This window comes from Callorhinus ursinus, unplaced genomic scaffold (genome assembly GCF_003265705.2).
Source record: "Callorhinus ursinus isolate GAN/ISIS: 27379988/994484 unplaced genomic scaffold, GSC_fseal_2.0 scaffold12, whole genome shotgun sequence".
NCBI classification, from domain to species: domain Eukaryota; kingdom Metazoa; phylum Chordata; class Mammalia; order Carnivora; family Otariidae; genus Callorhinus; species Callorhinus ursinus.
Window position 1 is genome coordinate 43,966,915 of NW_027397074.1, and position 20,194 is coordinate 43,987,108.

Consider the following 20,194-nt stretch of genomic DNA (forward strand, 5'->3'; position numbering starts at 1 on the left):
TGTGTCCTGAGGCCACTCCAGAGACCCCACGCCGTGTCCGTTCCGGAGCGCGTCTCGGTGGCCGCCGCGCCGTGCGACTGGAGGGATGCTAACGTGGAGCGAGCGCCGTGTCCTCCCCGGCGTGGTGCGTGTGTGGGAGCGCGCGTGTGTTTCCCTGACACGGGGAACAGTTATGAATCGGGGGTGTGTGTTTGCCTCCAGAGACCTGGCAAGGTGCGGAACCCTCCAGAAGTGCGGTCAAGCGGCGGCAGCGGCGGTGGCAGCGGAGACGGCGAGCCAGGAACCTCCCCCCGCGTCCCCAACTTCCCCGTGATGCGGCGGAACCCCCGGAGAAAGTTTGCAAACTTCCAGCGGGCGCGGCGAGGACGCCGGGTCACCTAGGGGGCGGGCGGGCGGGCGGGCGCGCGCGCGCGCGCGGGGGGCTCGCTCCCTCCCGGTGCCGAGCCTGCCGCTGCCACCTCTCCCGCAGCGCTGCCCGCCGCAGCTGGTGGGCGCGCGCGCCCGGGGAGGGGACGTGGCCCTTGAAGGGCACTTGGCTTTCGCTCCAGGCGCAGAAAGCTCGAGAGTGGCGCGGCTCTGTTCGCTTTCACTCCTGCAGCCGTCTCCTGCCTCCGTCCGGTTCTCACTGGCATCATTACCTCTTCCCCGCCGCTGCCCCAAATGACAGCTCCCGCTTTTGCCGCGGCAGCGCGGTGGCAGTTCCCAGGACCCGGCGGCGGAGCCTTCCTCTCCGGCAGATTCTCCACGCAACCGCTTAAACTTTTCACGAAGTTCTTAGAGGGGCAAGACGCGCGAAGGAACCAAGGACACGTTTTCTCCCGGCGACTGCATCCCACTTCTTCTTTGCCATAGAATTATTTCCGGGGGGGAGGGAGTATCCGGTAGAGAAAGCCTCAGACCTCGCCCACCCCCTCCCCAACTTTGCCTGAACGGGTGCCACCCCCACTTGATGCTTGTTCAAGGCCAGGAACTGGAGTGGGTTGCTTGTATTTTGCGTTGTCAGAGTCCTCAGGGTGTGTTTGATTTTTATTTTTTCCTCCCTCTCTGACATGTGTCAAGGAATAAAGGCTGGATACAAGTCCATTACGTCATTCTGCAGGCCAGTAAGTGTTTGATTAACAGCTTCAGATACTCAAGAGTTCGGGGTTTAGAAATGCTGACAAAGCAACTCTGCTTTCCATCCCACTCCTAACATACTCATACAATCGCCCGATCCCTGGGCATCTTTATTGCCCTCTCCTCCCCGTACCCCTCGTTCTCTAACCCCTCTCCCGCCCACACCGTTATCACTCTGGCCCCGCCTCCGCCTTTTATTGCTTTCCCTAGGGCGATCACTGTCCCCGGGGTGTGCGTAAGAGCTTCTGGTGTCTGAGCGGAGCACGGTACCTGATCGAGGCACACACAATCTGCCCTTTTCTATTATTTAAGGAAGGCAAAGGCACCAGCAAGCCCTCTAACTCCAGGGCGAAAATGCTCAGTCCTGATAGAAAAGGCATCTCAGGAAGCGTTTAGAGTCCTTATGATAATACTGTGTCCCTGTGGTGACTTAGGAAAGCAACACACCCACTGCAAACAAAGTACTGAATTTTACCTAGCGCCTTCTCCAACCGTTTAGCTGAAGAGGGAAGAAGTGAAGATGCTGATTAAATCAGATTTAGCCAAAAGAATCAAGATTCAACGTTTCATTTGCATAGTGAGGGAATGTGAGTCGTTGAACCCAAAGCACCTTACAATAAATTGGTGTATGTGTTTCTTTCTCTTAATCTTAAGTTTCTATATTTAAAGAGAAAGTTGAATACTTAAGTCCTAGAATTGAGTCAGAATCTGCCTATCTGACAGTTGAAGTAAAAACACTGTGTGATGTGTTGAAGGGATAAAAGTAAGAAGAGCTCTTAGTGGGGGGAGGGTGTGTGTGTGCAGCAGAAATCAAATAAAAAATCTACTGACAGAGTTTTGGATTGAGTGGGGCAGAGGATTTGGGTGCTCTCTGATTTGAAGTTGGTGGAAGCTAAATTAAGGAACATTTATATTCTGAGTATGTGGGAATTTCGTGAAGAACACATGTTTTGTTATAATCAGATCTACTTTCTTCCAAGTAAAACAGCCATACTGTCGAGTAGGCATTTGTGAAACTTCTGTCTGGGGTCTAATTGACATCCTTCCCCAAGTTTGTGGCAGTATTTATTATTTATTCACACCTAGAGATGAAATAGTATAACCCCTGCAGAATGCATGTGCATCTAAAATGTTAAACTTCTTGTTTGTGATGCATAGACCTAACGGGAAAAAATGGCCCGGGTCACCAGCACTGGAGAGTGTGATTAATGATCAGTGATTTAGTGATCAGTGATTAGTGGTTTTATTCAAACTGTTACCTCTGACCAGAAGCACACATCAGAGGATTAACAGGCTCTTTAGATAAATGCTCATTAGTGGAAGGGGGAAAGCAAAGATAATAGGCATGCACCCAGGGACAACTTTCGAAGAAAATCATTCCCCGTCTTCAGAATAATAAGCTCTATTAACAGAAAGCCCTTTTAATTTAAAACTTGCTTTTATCTTGTAAATCAAAGTTAGATGTAAAAGTTTGTAGTGCCATTATAACCTAAATTTTCCCATATCCACTCGATGTGGATTATCTCAGTAGCGATATTTTTTTTATTTAAATAAACAATTGGACCTTTAGAGCAACTGAACCCTGACAAGTTCTTAACTCTCAGGGTTTGAAGGTGTCCCCCCTTCTACAATGGAGAGTGCAACTTGCTAGCTAGATGGCGCACTGTTCTTTGGTGTTCTGTGCTGTTGTAGTGCTAGTGCAGGAGTCTCAACGAGCAAGTAGCTGCTTGCGAGGTGTTCTTCCACACTTCCAACAAAGTTGATTCTGTGTAGGGTTGGAGGCTAGACAGTTCTACAAGTTTTTAGTCACATTTTCCATGTCAGTTAAATCTGGGGAGTTCAAGGCTACTGGAAAAATTAGTCTCATTAGTAAAAGAAACTTAGCGAATGAGGGAGGAAAGGAGGTACCGGAGTCCAGGAGAGGTACCTCTGGGTTGCAGAAGTGATTGTAAATTACCAGACCTGTTCTTTTTTTTTTTTTTTTTTTAACTAAGAACTAGTTTCACAATCTTGTGGTCTGAAATTCTGACGCAAATACTCAAAGATTTATTTTCTTCCTAATCTTGCTGGTGAAAAAGAAGTTACTAGAAAGAAAGGAAGAAAAAAACCTGATTTGGTGACTGCAGGAAGCAACACGTTGCTGATTTTATTCTACAAATAATGGTAAGATGATGTTTCTTATGCTTATGAAGCAGAAAGGAACTTTGCAGTTGGTTAAATGAGGCTAATCTTATGTTTTCATAGATGGAATTCAGAAATGGAATTCTTATTGCACACCGAATTTTAATGTTGCTTTTGTCAGTTTCCTGGGACTTGGTAGCATTTTGTGTAGAAGGTGTGTGTGTGTGTGTGTGTGTGTGAATAAGACCATTATTTCCTAGGTAAAATAATGTTCATGGGCGTGTGAACTGCAGGGGGGGAGCTATGAGGCATGTTAAATAATGTGTCAGGTAAGAATTCCTTTTTCCACAGGCCTTCATGAATCACTTTAATAAGTACTTAAGTTTTAATAAGAAAGGCATTTTTGAAAAAAGAAAGCTAAAAATGAAAATAAAACAACAAAAAAAATTCTCCACATCCAGACCTCAATATGTATTCTCCTGAAGTAGGATGCTGTTGATTGAATATCAGCTATTAGTTTGGTTTTAAAACTTAAAAAGAAAACAATAATAGAACTCACTGGTGCCTCCCTATAAATGTCCTCATTTTCCTTTGCATCATTTTATATAGATCTGTTATTTTAAAATCCTGACTGATGCGTAACAAGTTGTATTTTTCAACTTTACTGAGGGTAAACATGTTTGCTCAATTGACAATATCTTCAAGCTGTTTTTGAATGTAAATTGCTGATATCCATAAACTGCCTGTCAATAAGAAGTCAGTTGTGACCTTATATAGTTTCTACATAAGTAGATAGTTTATTAGAACATTCCCACAAAAACATGGACCCATGTCTGACATTGCAGCTTTGATTTGAATAGGAGGTTAATTGAATGGTAGTTTGCCAGAGAGACTTTTCCTGTATAGTTTTTCAATTACCGTAGGTTGAAGATTTTCATGCAACTATTTGTCAGTTGCCCACACCTGCGGATTCAAAACCAATCGATCATGGACTTTCCATGGCTGTTGGTACCAATGTCAAGTTCCTGGTCTCCTGATTTCTTACTATAATTTGCCTTTTAGCAATGATGCATCACTTTCCATAGTATTTCCTTAACCTTGGAGTTTGTTTCTTATTAAGCTGAAAATTGTTTTGTGGGAAAGTGATGTTTGCTGTGTCCTCAAGACATGAACTTTGTGTTTGTAGCTGGTTTTCTTCTGATTGTGTTGTTAGATTAAAATTTGGGACTTGAGTGGACTTATTATGTTTATCATCTTTTTTTTTCCTTCTTCACTTCAAGGCAGTGCTGTTAGTCACAAAATTAATGTGATCATGGTTGGTGTTTCCCATCTATGCGCTTCTTTTGCTTCTTACAAATTGGATTTCTACAGCAATTTAAGATCTTTTTTTAGAGGCAGCTTTCTTGGATGAAGATGGAGCAATGATCTCAGTCAATTCATTATCTTGTCCAGTTTGACTACCAGCTGTATTATGGGAATCTACCAATGCTTTTTATAAATTAGTGTTTAAAAATATATATCTAGTACTATCTCTCTGAATGCTATTTACGAAAATTATGCAACTGAGATAAGGTAATGAACTGGGGGGCAGTAGCCTCAAACATTTAAATGTGAGAAAGAATCACTTTCAGATATGCTAAACAGACTTAAAGAATCTTTTTGTATTGCTATTTGTAAACTAAATAAGCTATCTGTTTTGTGGCATTGCTTTAAATAGAAACTCTTACACTTTAAAAATGACATCATGTTTAATGTTTTCACTAAAAAGTTCTTATATTTTGTAATTAGGAAAAAATGGGCAATTAGTGATTTTGAGGATCCATTAGTATTCCATTGTTGGGAATCGCAAATCATGGATTTAACATAAGAGAAAAAAGAACGAGAAGGCTTTTACACATTTTCAGGTAGTGATAACAGTATGCCAGAAACAAGAGTAAAATTTTTTGAAGCTCATATTGAGACTCTGGGACTTTGAAAATAAAACTTACAGAGTTTGGATAAATTTCGGAATGTATAAGATGTTACGTTGGCATTTCTGTATTTCTTTCTGTCAAGCTCACTCTATTGCTCATTTATATTTTCTGAGAAATAGATCAGAATCAATTTAACACTTTAAAAACACATATTTTAGTTGCTTCCTTCTGTTTCCTCAAGGTTTACATTTTTAATCTCTACCCTAAAATTAACAAGGATTGAAAACTACCATATTGGCGTTTGGCTTGAACTAATCTTGGAGAGGAAGAATTCCTTTTGGACCAGGGATTCTGATGGCGAGATAGAAAGGCTTGCTATAGCATATGCAGAGCTGGAGCTGGGGAGGTCTTCTCATTGATAGACCAACCTTGTCACTTTGCAGAGGAGAACCCAAGGCTTGGTTGTGTCCCCTGGCTCACCAAGGCCCACAGCTAGAGAGTGCCAAATGGAGCCGAAAAGCCAGGTCCCGACCTCCAGGTCGGGTTCTCTTTCCATGAGCCAGGCTGCCATAAATGGTCGTAAATGAAACATAACCCATGGCTTTGGATGCTTTGCTCTTTTTGAGCCTTTTGATCACTAACTTTTCAAAGGCAGTTTTTATCAGATCTTTTGAATGAATCCCCTGACCATAAAACTGTAGTTTCTATTCTGTATATTCTGATATATTCGTAATGCTAATTTTTTTTCACGTTGACCTCCTTATTGGAAAGCCATTCTTCTTATTCTTCACCATTATTATTAGACATGCCCTGTAAAACAGCACCCTCCAGATTTCATTTGAGACTAAAAACAGGCAGAACTTAAAGATGTTCTAAAAGACTCCTGTAGGATAAGGCAGTAACTTTTGTTACTTCTTTTCTTTTCTTAATCACCTTTGAAGAAGGGATCTGAAAAATTATTTAAAGTTTAAGTAAATCATCTTTCTTTGTGTCGAATAGAGCAACAAGTGCTATTTTCATTCTGGCAAATGTACTTTTAAAGCCCAGAATCTGTCTCTAGTATATTATCTTTCTACGTCGGTATATACGAGAGTGTTTGGAGGTGAATGTTACTACATCAGAAGTGAGTTGAGTCTACAAGTATGCTCTTTGAGGTTTGACTGGCAAAAGTTGACTAATCATAGCTAATAGAAATCATGCATGCAACATAGGGGGCTCCAGAGCACCACATATTTGATTTAAGATGACATTTTGGTTATGCTGTATTTAGGATGGGGAACAAGAATATCTCAATAGAAATCTTGAGTGCATCTACTGTATTTTTTATTTGGCTTGACCCATAGGTTTCCTTTCCAGCTCTTTGCGTGAATACTTTATATCAGAATTCAGGTCTCTTTTATTCTCTTATTACACTGCGGAGCCCCTGTGTTACATGATTCCTTAACTACAACACATTTCAGCCAATTTTATGCAAATCTCTCTCTGCTGGCTTCCCAAGGGGGAAGACCACATGCAACAAAAAACATCTTTGTTTTTGTTTGAATTAGCTGATTATAAGAAGAAATACATTTTATCTCCATTTGCCAGATCTGGTAGGACCCTTTTATTTTTATCAAAACAAGATCTCCTTCTCTAAGTAAGCAATGGTGCTGTTTGGCCTCTGAATGACCAGGTACTAATCCTTGCGCCGGAGGGTAGAAGGCATTGAGGATAAAATCTCTTTCCACCAGGGTGGCGAGGCGTGATGTGGCAGGCCATCATGAAGAGCTTGATCTGCCTTCCTGCAATGACAGCATTGTCCAGAAAAACACTGCCTTCTGGGAGGAAGGACAGCATTCTCAATTCTCGAACTTCTAAATTCTGAGCAGGGACTGTGCTGAAGATGGCTCTCAGGATGCGGAGAGTCTCTGAGGTTATTTACTAAACTACAACATGGTAAAACACAAGCTAGCACTTAAAAGCCTTAATGGTTTTCTTCATCCATTCTCTGATTTCCCTTATACTGATGTTTTTCTAGATTTACTTTTAAGCATCCATTCTGGTTACTCTGCTTTCATGAGTAACCCTACAATAACAAATCACAAGTGTGTCCTTAACAGGAGAGGGGACATTTTTCCATAAGGGAAAATAGATTTTAATATCCAATCATAGAAGAAATAATTAGCAAGACAAAAGAGAGAAAGGTTTGAAATCCAATTGATGGCATCCCAAGCTCTGCCAAACCATATGGTTCATGGCCACAGGGAAAGACTAAGACTGGAAGAGGGAATCCCCAAAGTGCTGCTTTCAACTCATTATGCTTCTCTGCCTCAGTTTCTTTGTGTGATAAAAGAGTGTTAGCCTTGACCAGCACTGTCCAACAGTGGGAGCCATAAATGCAAGCCACCTATGTAATTATAAATGTTCTAGTAGCCACATTATAAGGAGGTAAAAAGAAACGGTTAATTTTAATAACATATTTTATTTAACCCAGTGTAGTTGAAATAGTATCATTTCAACATATAATCAATATAAAAATGTTGATTATATGTGATTTTTGTGATTTTTGTTGTTGTTGTTGATCCTAAATCTTTGAAATCTGGTATGTAGTTTACAGTTAACCTGAGTTACAGGTCTCAGTTCAGGCCAGTCACATTTCAAGGGCTCTGTAGCCACATGTCAGCCAAGTGACAGTGGTGTCAGGCAATGCAAATCTACACTCTGTTTCAATGGTTCTTAATCCTGGCAGCCCGGTGGAACCACCCGTGGAGTTTGTAAAAAGTACGGATACGTCTACCCCACATCCAATTTCGATTTGATTGGTTTGGGGTGGGGACCTGGGTCTTTGTATTTTTAAAAGCTCCAAAAGTGTCTATAAAATATAGCCAGGTTTGAGAACTGCATTTCTAACTGATCTCTATGGTATCTTCTGCTCTAACATTCTTCTTTTTTTTTTAAATGATTTTATTTATTTGACAGAGAGAGAGCGAGCATAAGTAGGCAGAGCAGCAGGGAGAGGGAGAGGGAGAAGCAGACATCCTGCTGGGCAGGGAGCCCGATGTGGGACTTGGTCCCAGGACCCTGGGATCACGACCTGAGCCGAAGGCAGACGCTTAACTGACTGAGCCACCCAGGCGCCCCTGCTCTAACATTCTATGATCTATTGATGGAAAGGGATTGCAGGAAGGCATTCAGAATTCAAGAGCAGCAAGTGGTTGTCATAGGCATGCTGCACACTACAAAACATATTTAAGGAAATATAATCAATAAACATTAAAATGCACAGATTGAATGATTTAGAAGACAGCTCTTTGTGCCACCGATGAACCCTGCTTTGTGTGAGTTTCAAATATTTTAAATGGTTTTAAATGGTTTGCTTCCCCCCAAATCGTAACATTAAATTTGGTTTGAATGCAGCCTCTTAGAAACCCTCCATTTTGGAAAAGGTCAAGAGCGCCACATTTGGGTTATTTTGCCAGTTTACTTATTTTTGCCCTAGGTACTACTTGCCTTTAGCTCTTTTTGGAGGGAGAGATCTTACTGCATTTAAGACAGCTGGATCCCCTTGTGTTTCCCTCTAAGCTTTTAACAAGCTTTGTGTCATTGCAGAGAACAGACTTGCCCTTTGCTCACATCAGGATGTTAGTTACAGCTCCTCGACTTAAAGCGTTTATTCTCTGTCATCCTGTAAAATATTAGAAGAATCAGTATTTCTCAACGCACACCAGAATGTTCTCCTTTAATACATTTTCAACCATATGCCAGTTTGTGCCTTCACTACAAGGATGCAAAGAATCAAAAATTAAAAACAATGATTTCCAAACTCTTCACCATCTTCTTTCCAAGTCAACAGTGTTGTTTGTGGAGGGGAGGAGAGACCTCGAGGATGGTCTCTTGTGACTTCGTGCTGCTGAAAGCCTCTGCATTCCCGAATTTGTGAGTCATTTCACCCTGAACCTCTCTCATCCCCTGCATAGCGGTCTGTTTCCAAGTACATGTGGCCATGTGCTTTCTAAACATGACTTACAACCATTTTTAGGTACAGAATGGCACATTTCTCTACATTTTGTGGTGAATACATTTGTGTTTTCTGTCATGTTATTCCTTGGAAAAAATTTTAACCTCCATTTATTAGAAGAAACTGAGGAATTGACAAGGCAAAGCATCATGTTCACTAATTAGAAGGGTGTGAGACAAGGGCTCCCATTTATCAGTGCCTAAAGATAAGCACTACTCTGGGCGGTTTCCAGGTGGGGTTTTTCCAGTTGTGTGTATGATTGTGTTTTGTCTTTGAACCTACAAATAACATTTTTTCTGTTGCTTTTGCATGCATTATTTGCACTTAAATGATTTCTCTGCTAATATCTCTTGCTTCCCAGCTCCAGGCTACATGTACCTGGATTGATGAACAAATACATCTGGGTCTATCAGCCTCTTCACACGGGATCTATTCTAAAAGTTGCATGGAGACAAACCTGTGTTTTTAGTGGTATCTAGGGAAACTTTCTCTAAGGCTACTTTGTGATTGACTGTTGAGGACTTGGTGGAAAGAAAATAAGATTAAAGATGTAAGTTGTTCAACTCTTTTAGGGATTGAAAGTAAAGGGTTTGGGGTATTCATTCATGGAGCAAGATAGCTCCTGAATTATCTTCAGGAAAACATTTTAGGTTTTGTTTTACCGATGTACTCTCTTCACACTTGGCCTGGGGTCATCTGCTTTTGAGTATTTTCTTTTCTCCTAATCATGACTAGGGTTGGACTTAGTTATGTGCAGTTTCTGTGTGCACCTCTGGGTCTTCCTTGTGTGAGCTACAAGCCATGATTAATAATGCAATCTGTGACCAGTGCCAGGGACGGATTAGTTTGGCTCTTTTTCTAAGCACTATACTAAAGTTAAAGTAATTTTAGTATCCACGCATATATGTGGTTATGGTGGTTAAGCTTGTATATAAATAAAAACCTCGGCCAGTGAGGACCTGGATGTGACTGGCATATATATTTGCAAATGTGATTATTACCTTTTTTAGATGCCCATGGATGAATTGTCCTTCAATTCACAAAGTATCTATTTGTCACATTGATTGAGATACACACATTGTTGATTAAAAGATATTGCTAGATTTAAAGAAAGTTGAAACCATATTTAAGACGCTCTTCTTTTCTAATATGGCCTGTTTAAGCACACATTGTTTACAATTTCATCTTCCAGCTTTGCAAAGCCAGATGACTAACAACCACCATTCTCAGTGCCGTGCTGCTGGACGTCATCAAAAATGATGGTGCACAGTGTTTTGGCACCATGAAGCAGCATGTAATTTGAAGTTGTACTTTTTGTTAAGTATCCATGCTAATCTCCAAATCATTCAAAACATTAAAAAACAAAACAAAACAGTGATGTCTGCTCATTGGATGGAGGCAGCACTGGCAAAAATACACATTTTTTTTTTTTATGTGCCTTAGGAGCACTCGCAAAAATCAGGGATAAAAAAAAAAATTACATGTAATTATTTGGCATGCCCTTTGGAAGGGACATTCTTAAGACAGACAGGTTAACCCTTTAACCCGAATCATTTTTACCCCTTCCAGGAAATGTGCTTCTTTTTTTCCCCTAAAGCACAAAAACTATAGTATCTTTAAAAGGAAGGTTGTAAATGGGATGCTTTGTTTTTATTTAATATCTAGCAGATATTTTAGAAGAGTTCTCCTTAGGAAGTCTTATATTCCTTTATATGGTTTTAGTTTTTTAATGTTTGTTTAAAAAATAGGGGATTCTGGAGATTGGTTGCACAACAGTGTGAATATACTTCACACTACTGAACCATACACTTAAAAATGGTTAACATAGTTAAATTCATGTTATGTGTATTTTAACATAATTTTTAAAAATGGAGGGATATAAGGTTTGCATGTACCCATTCCCCAGATGGAGCAATAGAATGCATAGACAACTTATTCAAACTTACGTATAACAGCTTTAGTATCTTAATGGCAAGAGCAAAAATCTAGAGAGGACTTGTGCATTTCTGGTCAATGCGGAGAGGTGACAGGTGTGTAAGGTGATTCTGACCCATAGGATAATCCAGGGAGGACCACAGCTACGCACACAACACTGAACACCTTCTTTTTCTGGAGACTGGCTTGGATCTTGATGGGCCCTGTGTGTAGAAAGCTGTATCATTTAATTTGAAAAACACACCATTTGGCATTATTTGAACATGTCTATTTGTATTGGCTTGATTGCCTTAGTGCAAGGATATGCTCAACTGATATGTTCAAATGAGAAAAGATAGACCTGTAGTTTATAAAAGGGAATATAAGTCCACACTTCCCTCCCTCTCTCCCTTACTTCCTTCTTCCCTCCCTCTCTCTTTCCCCTTCTCCCTTCCTTTATTGGATATTTACTGAACACCTGTTATGTGCCAGGTACTAAGGACACATGATCAAAGCCAGACACAGTCCCTTGCCTCCCAGAACTTATCAGTAGGAGAGACACCAAATAGGTCAGTGCCACAGAATATTGATGGGGTGCAAGTCTGGAGGCAGCAAGCCCCGTCAGGGGGCTAGTGTGGTTTGTCTAGGCAAGATGTCATGGTGGCTTGGCTACAAGGGTGCCAGATTAAAAAAACAACAACAGATCAGTATGACTAGGTTATTGATTCCTGGAAGATGAGGGAAAGGAAGAGGGCCTTACTCATTCTAAAGGGAGAGGGAGCCTGGCAGGAAAAGTTTGACCCAGTACTGAAGGCCAAATTGTCCTTTGTGGTGGTAGAGGAATGGAGGGTTTCTGGCCTAGTGCCCATGGGCATGTGTCTGAACCCTTGAATGAGAACAGAGAAGTGTGAACAGAAACTCGGAGAACAACTGTGCCTAAAAACTGGGGTGCTGCCGTTGGTTTACAGGCAGTGCAGTTTTGGTAATTTCTGTCAGAAAGTAACCCCAGAGGGAGAGGCTCCCGCCTCCCAAAGCAAGCACAGCTGAGGCTCTCAGCAGGACCTAGTGCACGGCTCAGTGTGTTCGCTTCCTCCGGCCGCTGTTAACAAAGTGCCACGGACTGCGTGGCTGGCAGAAATTTATTTTCTCATGGTTTCGGAGGCTAGAATTCCAAAGTCGAGGTGGAATGGTTCCTTTTGAGGGCTGAGGGGGAAATCGTTCTGAGTCTCTCTGTTTGGCTCGTAGGTGGATATCTTCTTTTTGTGTCTCTTCGCGTTGTCTTCCTTCTGTGTGTGCGCCTGTCTCTGTGTGCATAGTTCCCCTTTTCATAAGGACACCAGTCATACTGGATTAGGACCCACGCTAAGGACCTCATTTTAACTTGACTACCTGTAAATATTTTATCTCCAAATAAAGTCACATTTTAGGGTACTGAAGATTTGGGGGGAGGGACATGATTCAACCCATAGCAGTAGGTAAGCTTTCAAGAAGATAGCACCCCGGCACATAGTAGTGTGATCCCACAGGAGCTGGAAGATTGGGAGTGAAGCGGCTCATAACCGGACATTTTATAGCAGGTGTTAAAAATAAACTTATGACTGACCCCCAGCAAAACTTGGAACAAGTCTTCAGAGATGGGGGTACACACATTACCAGGTATGGACAAAGCCAGCAAAACAAGGCCATGCCTTAAAATAGATATATACATATTGCACTGATTAATGAATTTGCTAATATGGACATTGTCCTTGATTTGGCCTTGAATTTGTCTTCAGAGTTTATGAATGAGCAGTGCTGAAAGGGCAACACCAACTTTTAACCTCAAGAACAAAGAATTAAATACAATTAGTTTGTCACCCTGCCAGGCTTAACTATCATTGTTTTGATGTGATAATATTTACTCAGAAGGACAATAGCCACCAGTTTCCACACACAACACACACACACACACACACACACACACACACACACACACACAGAGAGTTGAACATAGATGTTTCAATGCAGGGAAAAAAAAATTCAGCTTTTCTAGTTGTGAATAATTTATGCCTATGTGCTACCTCTGTTTTACACAATGAAAGCACAGAGGACAAAATTCTGTGTTTTAAAAACATATCCTAATAAATAGAAATAACCCAGTTAAAAATGGGTAAAACATCTGAATAAGCAGTTCTACAAAGAAGATATGCAGATGACCAATAAGCACATGAAAGGATGTTCAATGTCATTAGTTATCAGGGAATGAAAATCAAAACCATAGTGAGTTACCACTTTGTACCCTGTGGGATGACTATAATAAAAAAGACAGACAATAACAAGTTTTGATGAGGATGTGGAGAAATTGGAACCCATAGACATTGCTGGTGGGATTGCCTAATGGCACAGCCACTTCGGAAAATAGTTCGGTAGTTCCTTGAAAAGTTAAACAAACCTCGTGACGCAGCAATTCCACTCCTAGGTATACACCTAAGAGAAATTAAAATATATGTCCACACAAACACTTGTGCATAAACGTTCATAGCAATGTTATTCACAATAGCCAAAATGTGGAAATAGCCCAAAGCCCATCAACTGATGCATGAATAAACAAAAGGGCATCTATCCATATATTGGAATATTCTTTGGTCATAAAAAGAAATGGAGTACTTACACATGCTACAACATGCATGAAACTTGAAAACATTATGCTAAGAAAAAGTGTCAGATACAAAGGACTGCATATTGTATGATTCCATTTATGTAAAAGGTCCAGAATAAGCAAATCCATGGAGAGAGAAGGTGGATTAGTGGTTGCTATGACTGAGGGTTGGGCTGGGGACTTGGGGGTGACCACTAAGCCCTATGTGGTTTCTTCTTGAGATGATGAAAATATTCCAAAATTATGTTATTTGCAAAAATCTGTTAATATTCCTAGGCCATGAATTGTACACTTTAAGTGTATGGTATGTGAATTATATCTCAAGAAAGCTGTTAAAAAAAGATAATACATCATGGAGAAAAATGCAAAAGGCAAAATGATTATATGTTATATGCCATAGGGTATTTTGCTCCAATAACGAGGATGTTTGGGATGAATATATCAAGATGAGCAGTGGAGAAAGGTTGATAGCATTACAGATCTTGGAAATAGGAATAGTCAGCTACTAAAAATCTTGGAGCATATGCCATGTGTCTCCAGCCTGTACCTCTCTTCTGGGCCAGGAGCCCTGATTTCTAGGTTCACTCTGGACATTTCCTCCTAGATGGACTGCTGCTGTTCCTTAATTTTCAAATTGTCCCAACAGGAACTAATCTTCATACCATTTCTCCTCTGACACATCCATTTCAGTAGGGAGCACCACCATCCTTTGGGTCCACAGCTTGAACTTCAGTTGCTGACTTTGCCTTTCCCCTTGGCCATTATGAACAGATCATTGCCAAGTCTTCTAGGCCCCGTGGAGCAGTCTTGTGATTTTTGTCCTTCTGCCCTGTCTCCTTCTCAACCACTTCCTTCTGTGAACCGAGAATTAAGGGGAACAGAATTATTTATCGAGTCTTGATTGAACCTACTCTCTCTATCTACTATGTCAGCCTTCATGACCAACCTACCCAGGAGCTGAACTTACCCTTTTTATAGATAAGGAAAGTGAGGCTCAGAGGGTAAGGGACAGACCAGTTAATGGGACAAAGGAAATGAGACCAATAAATGGAGGAATTGGGGTTTAGAACTATTTTGTCTGGTCCCTGAGCCCAGACTCTTTCCACTGTGACTATGAAATAAATCTTTCTACTCTGTGGCTCTGAATGTCTCATTTCTCTGCTCAAGAACCTTCACCAACATCTGTTTTAAGCCCCGAGGGCAACCCCAGCCAGCATCTCTGTAGGTATAGCCCATGTTCAAGCCAGGTCCATAATAAACTCTTGTCTGTGTTGGGTGCCACTCTGCCATGTTGAGACTCTCCTCTTCGCTGGAATATCTGTGCTCGTCCCGCACACCCCTTCCTCCTACCGCCTCACCTTGTACCTGTGAAAACACTCATCTCCTAATGTCCCAGAATAAAAACTAAACGCAGAGTTAATTCCTTAGTATTTTCTTAATATTTTTTCTTATGATTAAAAAATATCTTCTATTATAGTTATTTTTATATTTGTCATGGATTCCTTCTCTTGGATTATAAGCTCTGTAACAGCAAGAATTGACTCCTGCTTGGAGTTGATTTCCCTCATAGAAACCTAGCATATAGTTCTTTATATGGAGTAGATAATTACTCTTGAGTGAATTGTTGATAGGGATACTCACACATTGTTCTTTGTCATGAATTTCCTCTTAGCAGAGGGAGATGTTTGATGTTTGGCGAGGGTTCCTGGGAAGACCAGCCCAGGGAGATTCTTTAGGTATATTGATGGATGTCCGTCCCTACAGCATAAAAAACTATTGTAGTGATATTTCAGAACTTCAAAAATGGAGTGAAATGAGGAAATCACAGAGCATTTCACAACCCCAAGGAGTCATTGATTTTTCATTTTTACATTCTCTTCCGTACCTGGTCCAGATAATAATTTTTAAATAGTTTTAATGAGACCATAGACACATTTTTAAAGGCTGCTTCCTTCACTTAAAACTATACCACAGACATTCTTTCATGTTGCTACATATTTTTCAAAACTATGATTATGCATCATAGTCCATGGAGTCGCTATACCATAATTTCTTAACCGTCCCCTATTGTTTGACATTTAAGTTTGTTGTGGATTCTTTTTTATGATTATAAAAAAACACATGACCAATCTTTTGGCAAGAAAAGTACATACTCTGAAGACCTTAATCTTCTTCTTAGGCTGGCTGAAAATACCTTCCTTTAGGGTTGAGCTTGGGTAAAAATGTGAGAGAGCTCCAGTTTGTCTTGGGCACCCTCACACTTGTATCCCTTTTATTTCTGCCCTTCTTCTTCTGGACACATTCTGTTACACTTCAGTGCCCGTCACAGGAGCTCAGGGCTGTCCTCCTCCCGCCGACACTGATCTGTCTTCCACAAACCCTGCCCCTTGTGCCCCTCCTCCTAGCCAGATTCTCTCTTCTCTTGCTTCTCAAATCTTGGTAAGATATTAAACAACCTATTTCCTGGGAGTCTGTAATTTTATTACAAAAGGACTTCTGGAGATGGCCATGCGATAGCCCAACAAAGTGCATCATTAAAGGTGTGCCTTTGCTCTCTTTAGCTAGAACTCTTCCAGGTTCTAAGAATGTGTCAGTGAACCAACAAACAAAATCTCTGTACAAATAGGTAAATATATAATGCATCATATAGCAGTAAGTGCTAAAAAGAAAGATGAGACTGTGTAAGTAGATACCGTGTGCTCTTTCCTTCTTCAGCTGGAGAGTCAGGGAAGGCCTTTCTGAGAAGGTGACGTGAGTAGATAGGCTGGAGGGAGGGGCCCTCCCTGCAGGGGTGTGGAGAAGGAGCTTGCAGACAAAGGATCCGCTAGTGCAAAGGGCCTGGTATGTTCAAGGGGCTGCAAGAATGCAGTCATAAAGATGGTGAGGAAAGAGTGGGAGGTGATGGGTGGGCTCACAGACCATGCTGTGAATGTTGGATGTTAATTTTAGCAGCAAAGGAAGCCACTGGGGAGTTTTGAGAAGAGAATCCATCACTCTAAGGACCTTCTTTGTGGTCAAAGAGTGGACTTGTATAGGCTAGGGTGGCAGCAGAGAGATGTGTTAGGAGGCAAACGACCGTGGCAGCTTGGACTGGGTGATCGTGGGAGAGGTGGTGAGAAGGCATTTGGCTTAGTTGGAAGATAAAGCTGAAAAGACTTGCTGACAGGTTGGGTGTAGGGGTCAGCGAGACCTCAGGGAGGAGGATGCTATGGTTATTGACCTGAGACACTGGGAGGATGGAGTTCCATCAGCTGAGATGGGGAAGATAGCCTGTGCAACAGGTTTGGTGGGTGAGAAATGGAACTCAACTGTGGGCATGTTATGTGTGAGATGTCCAGTAGATGGGGGATGCTGAGTCTGGTGTTCAGGGAGGGGATTTGGGCTATAGGTATAGAGTCAGGATCACAGCCTTGGCATCAGATAGGCCAGCCTCATCTCACAACACATAGTTCCTCATGCAGGGGGCCCAACCACACTGGAGTTTTAGGTCCTTGAAAGCACGAAGCCCTTCTCAGCTACAGGGCCTTTGCATATGCTGTCCTTTTGCCTTGACCATTCCTGCTGAGACGATGTCTGCTTTTCTAATCTAAATTAGGTTTCCGTGTTAAATACTCCTGCTACCCTGAACTTTTCCTTCTTAACATTTATCAATTTTTAGATTTATATGAATATATATAGTGATTTTTAATTTTTAAAAATTTGAAATCCATATGTCCCACTAGAACCTGAATTCTGATCATGCATATTTAGTTTATCACCATTTTCCCAACATCTAGTGCTGGCACACAGCAGACAGTTCTTCAATACTTGCTGAATGAATGGATGCCTGTTATTAATTTATTACTTTACACATGATATATTGCAGTTCCTCTATTTGTAAGCATATGATTTCATGAGTAATCATACCTAATGATTTTCTTATCTTCTTAAAACATAGACTAATTGATTACTTAATGGCTCCATGTGTTTTTTCATGAACAAACACTTTCTTATTAGGTAACAGAAGGGAGTGGGCTGTGGTTAGAGTGAATGATCACTGGACTGTGAAACTTTGAAAAGAAGAGGAATTTAGGCTTATATAAACTTCCTAATCAAAATCCCTCGACCTCCTGTTTCCTTGTCAGCAGCTTTGTTGCATTTCTATGGACACCTCTATCTAACATTGCCTGAGGTTATTTTATAGTGACCTTTGAGAAGACCTATTACTTCCTCCTTGCCATGTTTGCCATGTTTATCGCCATGTTTATCGGGGAAAGAAGCTAGGCCGGGGGGTGGGGGGTGGGGGGTGGGGTGGGGTGGGAGCGTGGTGGGGGATGAGGGTGTCTGAGCTGAATGATGACTTCCTTTGGTGACTCTTAGAAAGGTCTGCTGTCTCTAGCCTCACCAGGGAGAGTATAGGAAATGATATGTGAGGGAAGAGATTTGATTTACTGAGAAAGGGTTGTTAGCTCGTAAAAGAGCTCTAGGTCTCTGTCTTTGGCAGCGTAGATGAAAAACAGGATTAAATTAGAGAATGATCTTTTTACGGTGTTTAAAGCTAGAATGAGGTTTTGGAGGTGCCTATGTTGTTTGAGAAACACATACACTGGTTTCATGAATACATCTGTGTTTGTTACATGGGTCTATATAGAGATTGACTGATGCGTATGTCAGTTGGGGAACTTCATGAAACAAGGTCACCAACTTTATAGATAATGTTGCGGTGTGAGGCATCCACTCAGCAAATATGTGTTGAGCATTTACAGTGCCAGACATGGAGTGAGACACTGGGGAAGCATGGGGAACAAGAGAGAGGTTTTTGCCTTCCTGGAGCTCATAAAATCTGATGAGTCTCAGTTTCCTTGTCTATAAGATGGAGATTGCAATAATACCTACTTTATAGCCTTTGCAAGAGGAGTAAATGGCCATTTATGTAAAAACACCAATTAGACTGAAAAATGGTATGTAAATTATGAGTGGCTATTATGGTTGATGTACTCAATATAGTTATTGTTTCCTTTGGGAATAAATCCTGATTCATTATTTCTAGTTTTGAATATCCTTCATCCCTATACAACCTAAGATTTTATTCTTACAATTTAAGGGGCTAAAATTTCTTTCATTATAGTCCTAACAAAAGAAAAAAAATGTGAGGTATGTAGCTTGGGTTATAAACAGTTGTGTTAGTTAGCTATTGCTGTGTAACAAATTAGCCCCCCCAACATAAATTTATTTAAAATTGTTTTTTTACTTTTTATTTTTATTTTTTTTTAGAGGGAGGGAGGGAGAGAATGTGCGTGTGAGTGGGGTGGGGTTGGAGGGGCAGGGAGAAGGAGAGAGATACTCTTAAGCAGGCTCCATGCCCAGCACAGAACCTGATGTGGGGCTTGATCTCACGACCCTGAGATCATGACCTGAGCAGAAATCAAGAGTTGGATGCTTAACCTACTGAGCCACCCAGGTGCCCTTCTCCAACATATGTTTATTAACTCAGAGTTGCTGTGGGTCAGGAATCTGGTTATGGCTTAGCTGGGTCCCCTGGCTCAGGGTTTCTCTCAAGGCTGTAATCAAGATGTTGGCCGGAGCTGTAGTCCTCTTGAGCATCATCTAGGGGAGGATCTACTTCTAAACTCATGTGGCTGTTGCAGGTCTCAGAAGATGCACACCCAAGCTCTGTTATATGGCTTTTGGCAGGCTAAGAATAAAACAAGGGTTCCAAGAGGTAGAAAGTGAGAAATAGAAATTGGTCTTTTTTTCTAATCTAATCTCAGAAATGACATCCCATCACATTTTCCATATTCTGTTCATTAGAAGTAAATCACTAAGCCCAGCTTGTACTCAGGGGTGGAGATTACACACGTGTATATTAGGAGACTGGGATCACTGGGGGACATCTCAGAGACTTCTTGCTACACAGTACTTGTAAATGATACTTTGAGTTAATGCAGTATCTATGGCATTAATAATGGACACTATTTGAAATGAAAGACATAAGGGAAATAAGCACCACTATTCCCCTATGACACCATGATTAGGGAAGACAAGGGAAGTTGGTGTTAGAGCCTTCTAGATTTTGAGTTGTAACCAGTAAAGAATGCTGGTTCATTCTTTTACTTTTGGCACTGGCTCATGCTTGGGTATTTACAACCTCTCTGTTTTTCAAGAAAGCATTTGGAAGGCACTTTCCAAATATTGGTGGTAAACCAAGGGCAGTCTCTCCTAAGAAGAGTACCAAATGAAAAATGTTAAATTAAATTTGTCATTTCACGGGATTGATATCTCATCCATTCACTTGATTACTTTTAACCTATACTTGAAAACAAGGCTGCTTCAATCATTTGGAGATTAAGGGGGATAACATTCCAGGTATAGAGGAGACCTAGTGCTATAGGAATAAGCTTGCCATGGTTGAGAAGAAGGAAAAAGCCTAGTGTAGCCCAAGTGTAGTGGGCAGGGGGGCAAGTGCTGTGGGATGACATTGGGGGTGAGGTGTGCTGAACCAGGTTAGGGGTTTCA

At 41.2% G+C, this 20,194-nt stretch overlaps 1 protein-coding gene across 1 annotated transcript in view; it reads left to right on the forward strand.

Annotated features, from left to right (window-relative positions):
• The first annotated feature begins 475 nt into the window (after positions 1 to 475).
• Positions 476 to 20,194, forward strand: part of CREB5 (cAMP responsive element binding protein 5) — a 411,522-nt gene continuing 391,803 nt past the window's right edge. Inside the window, exons 1-2 of the mRNA XM_073899011.1 lie at positions 476 to 1,103; positions 3,195 to 3,279. Of these exons, the coding sequence (XP_073755112.1) occupies positions 3,277 to 3,279 (3 nt within the window). The 5' untranslated portion in view covers positions 476 to 1,103; positions 3,195 to 3,276. The remainder of the gene's footprint in view (positions 1,104 to 3,194; positions 3,280 to 20,194) is intronic.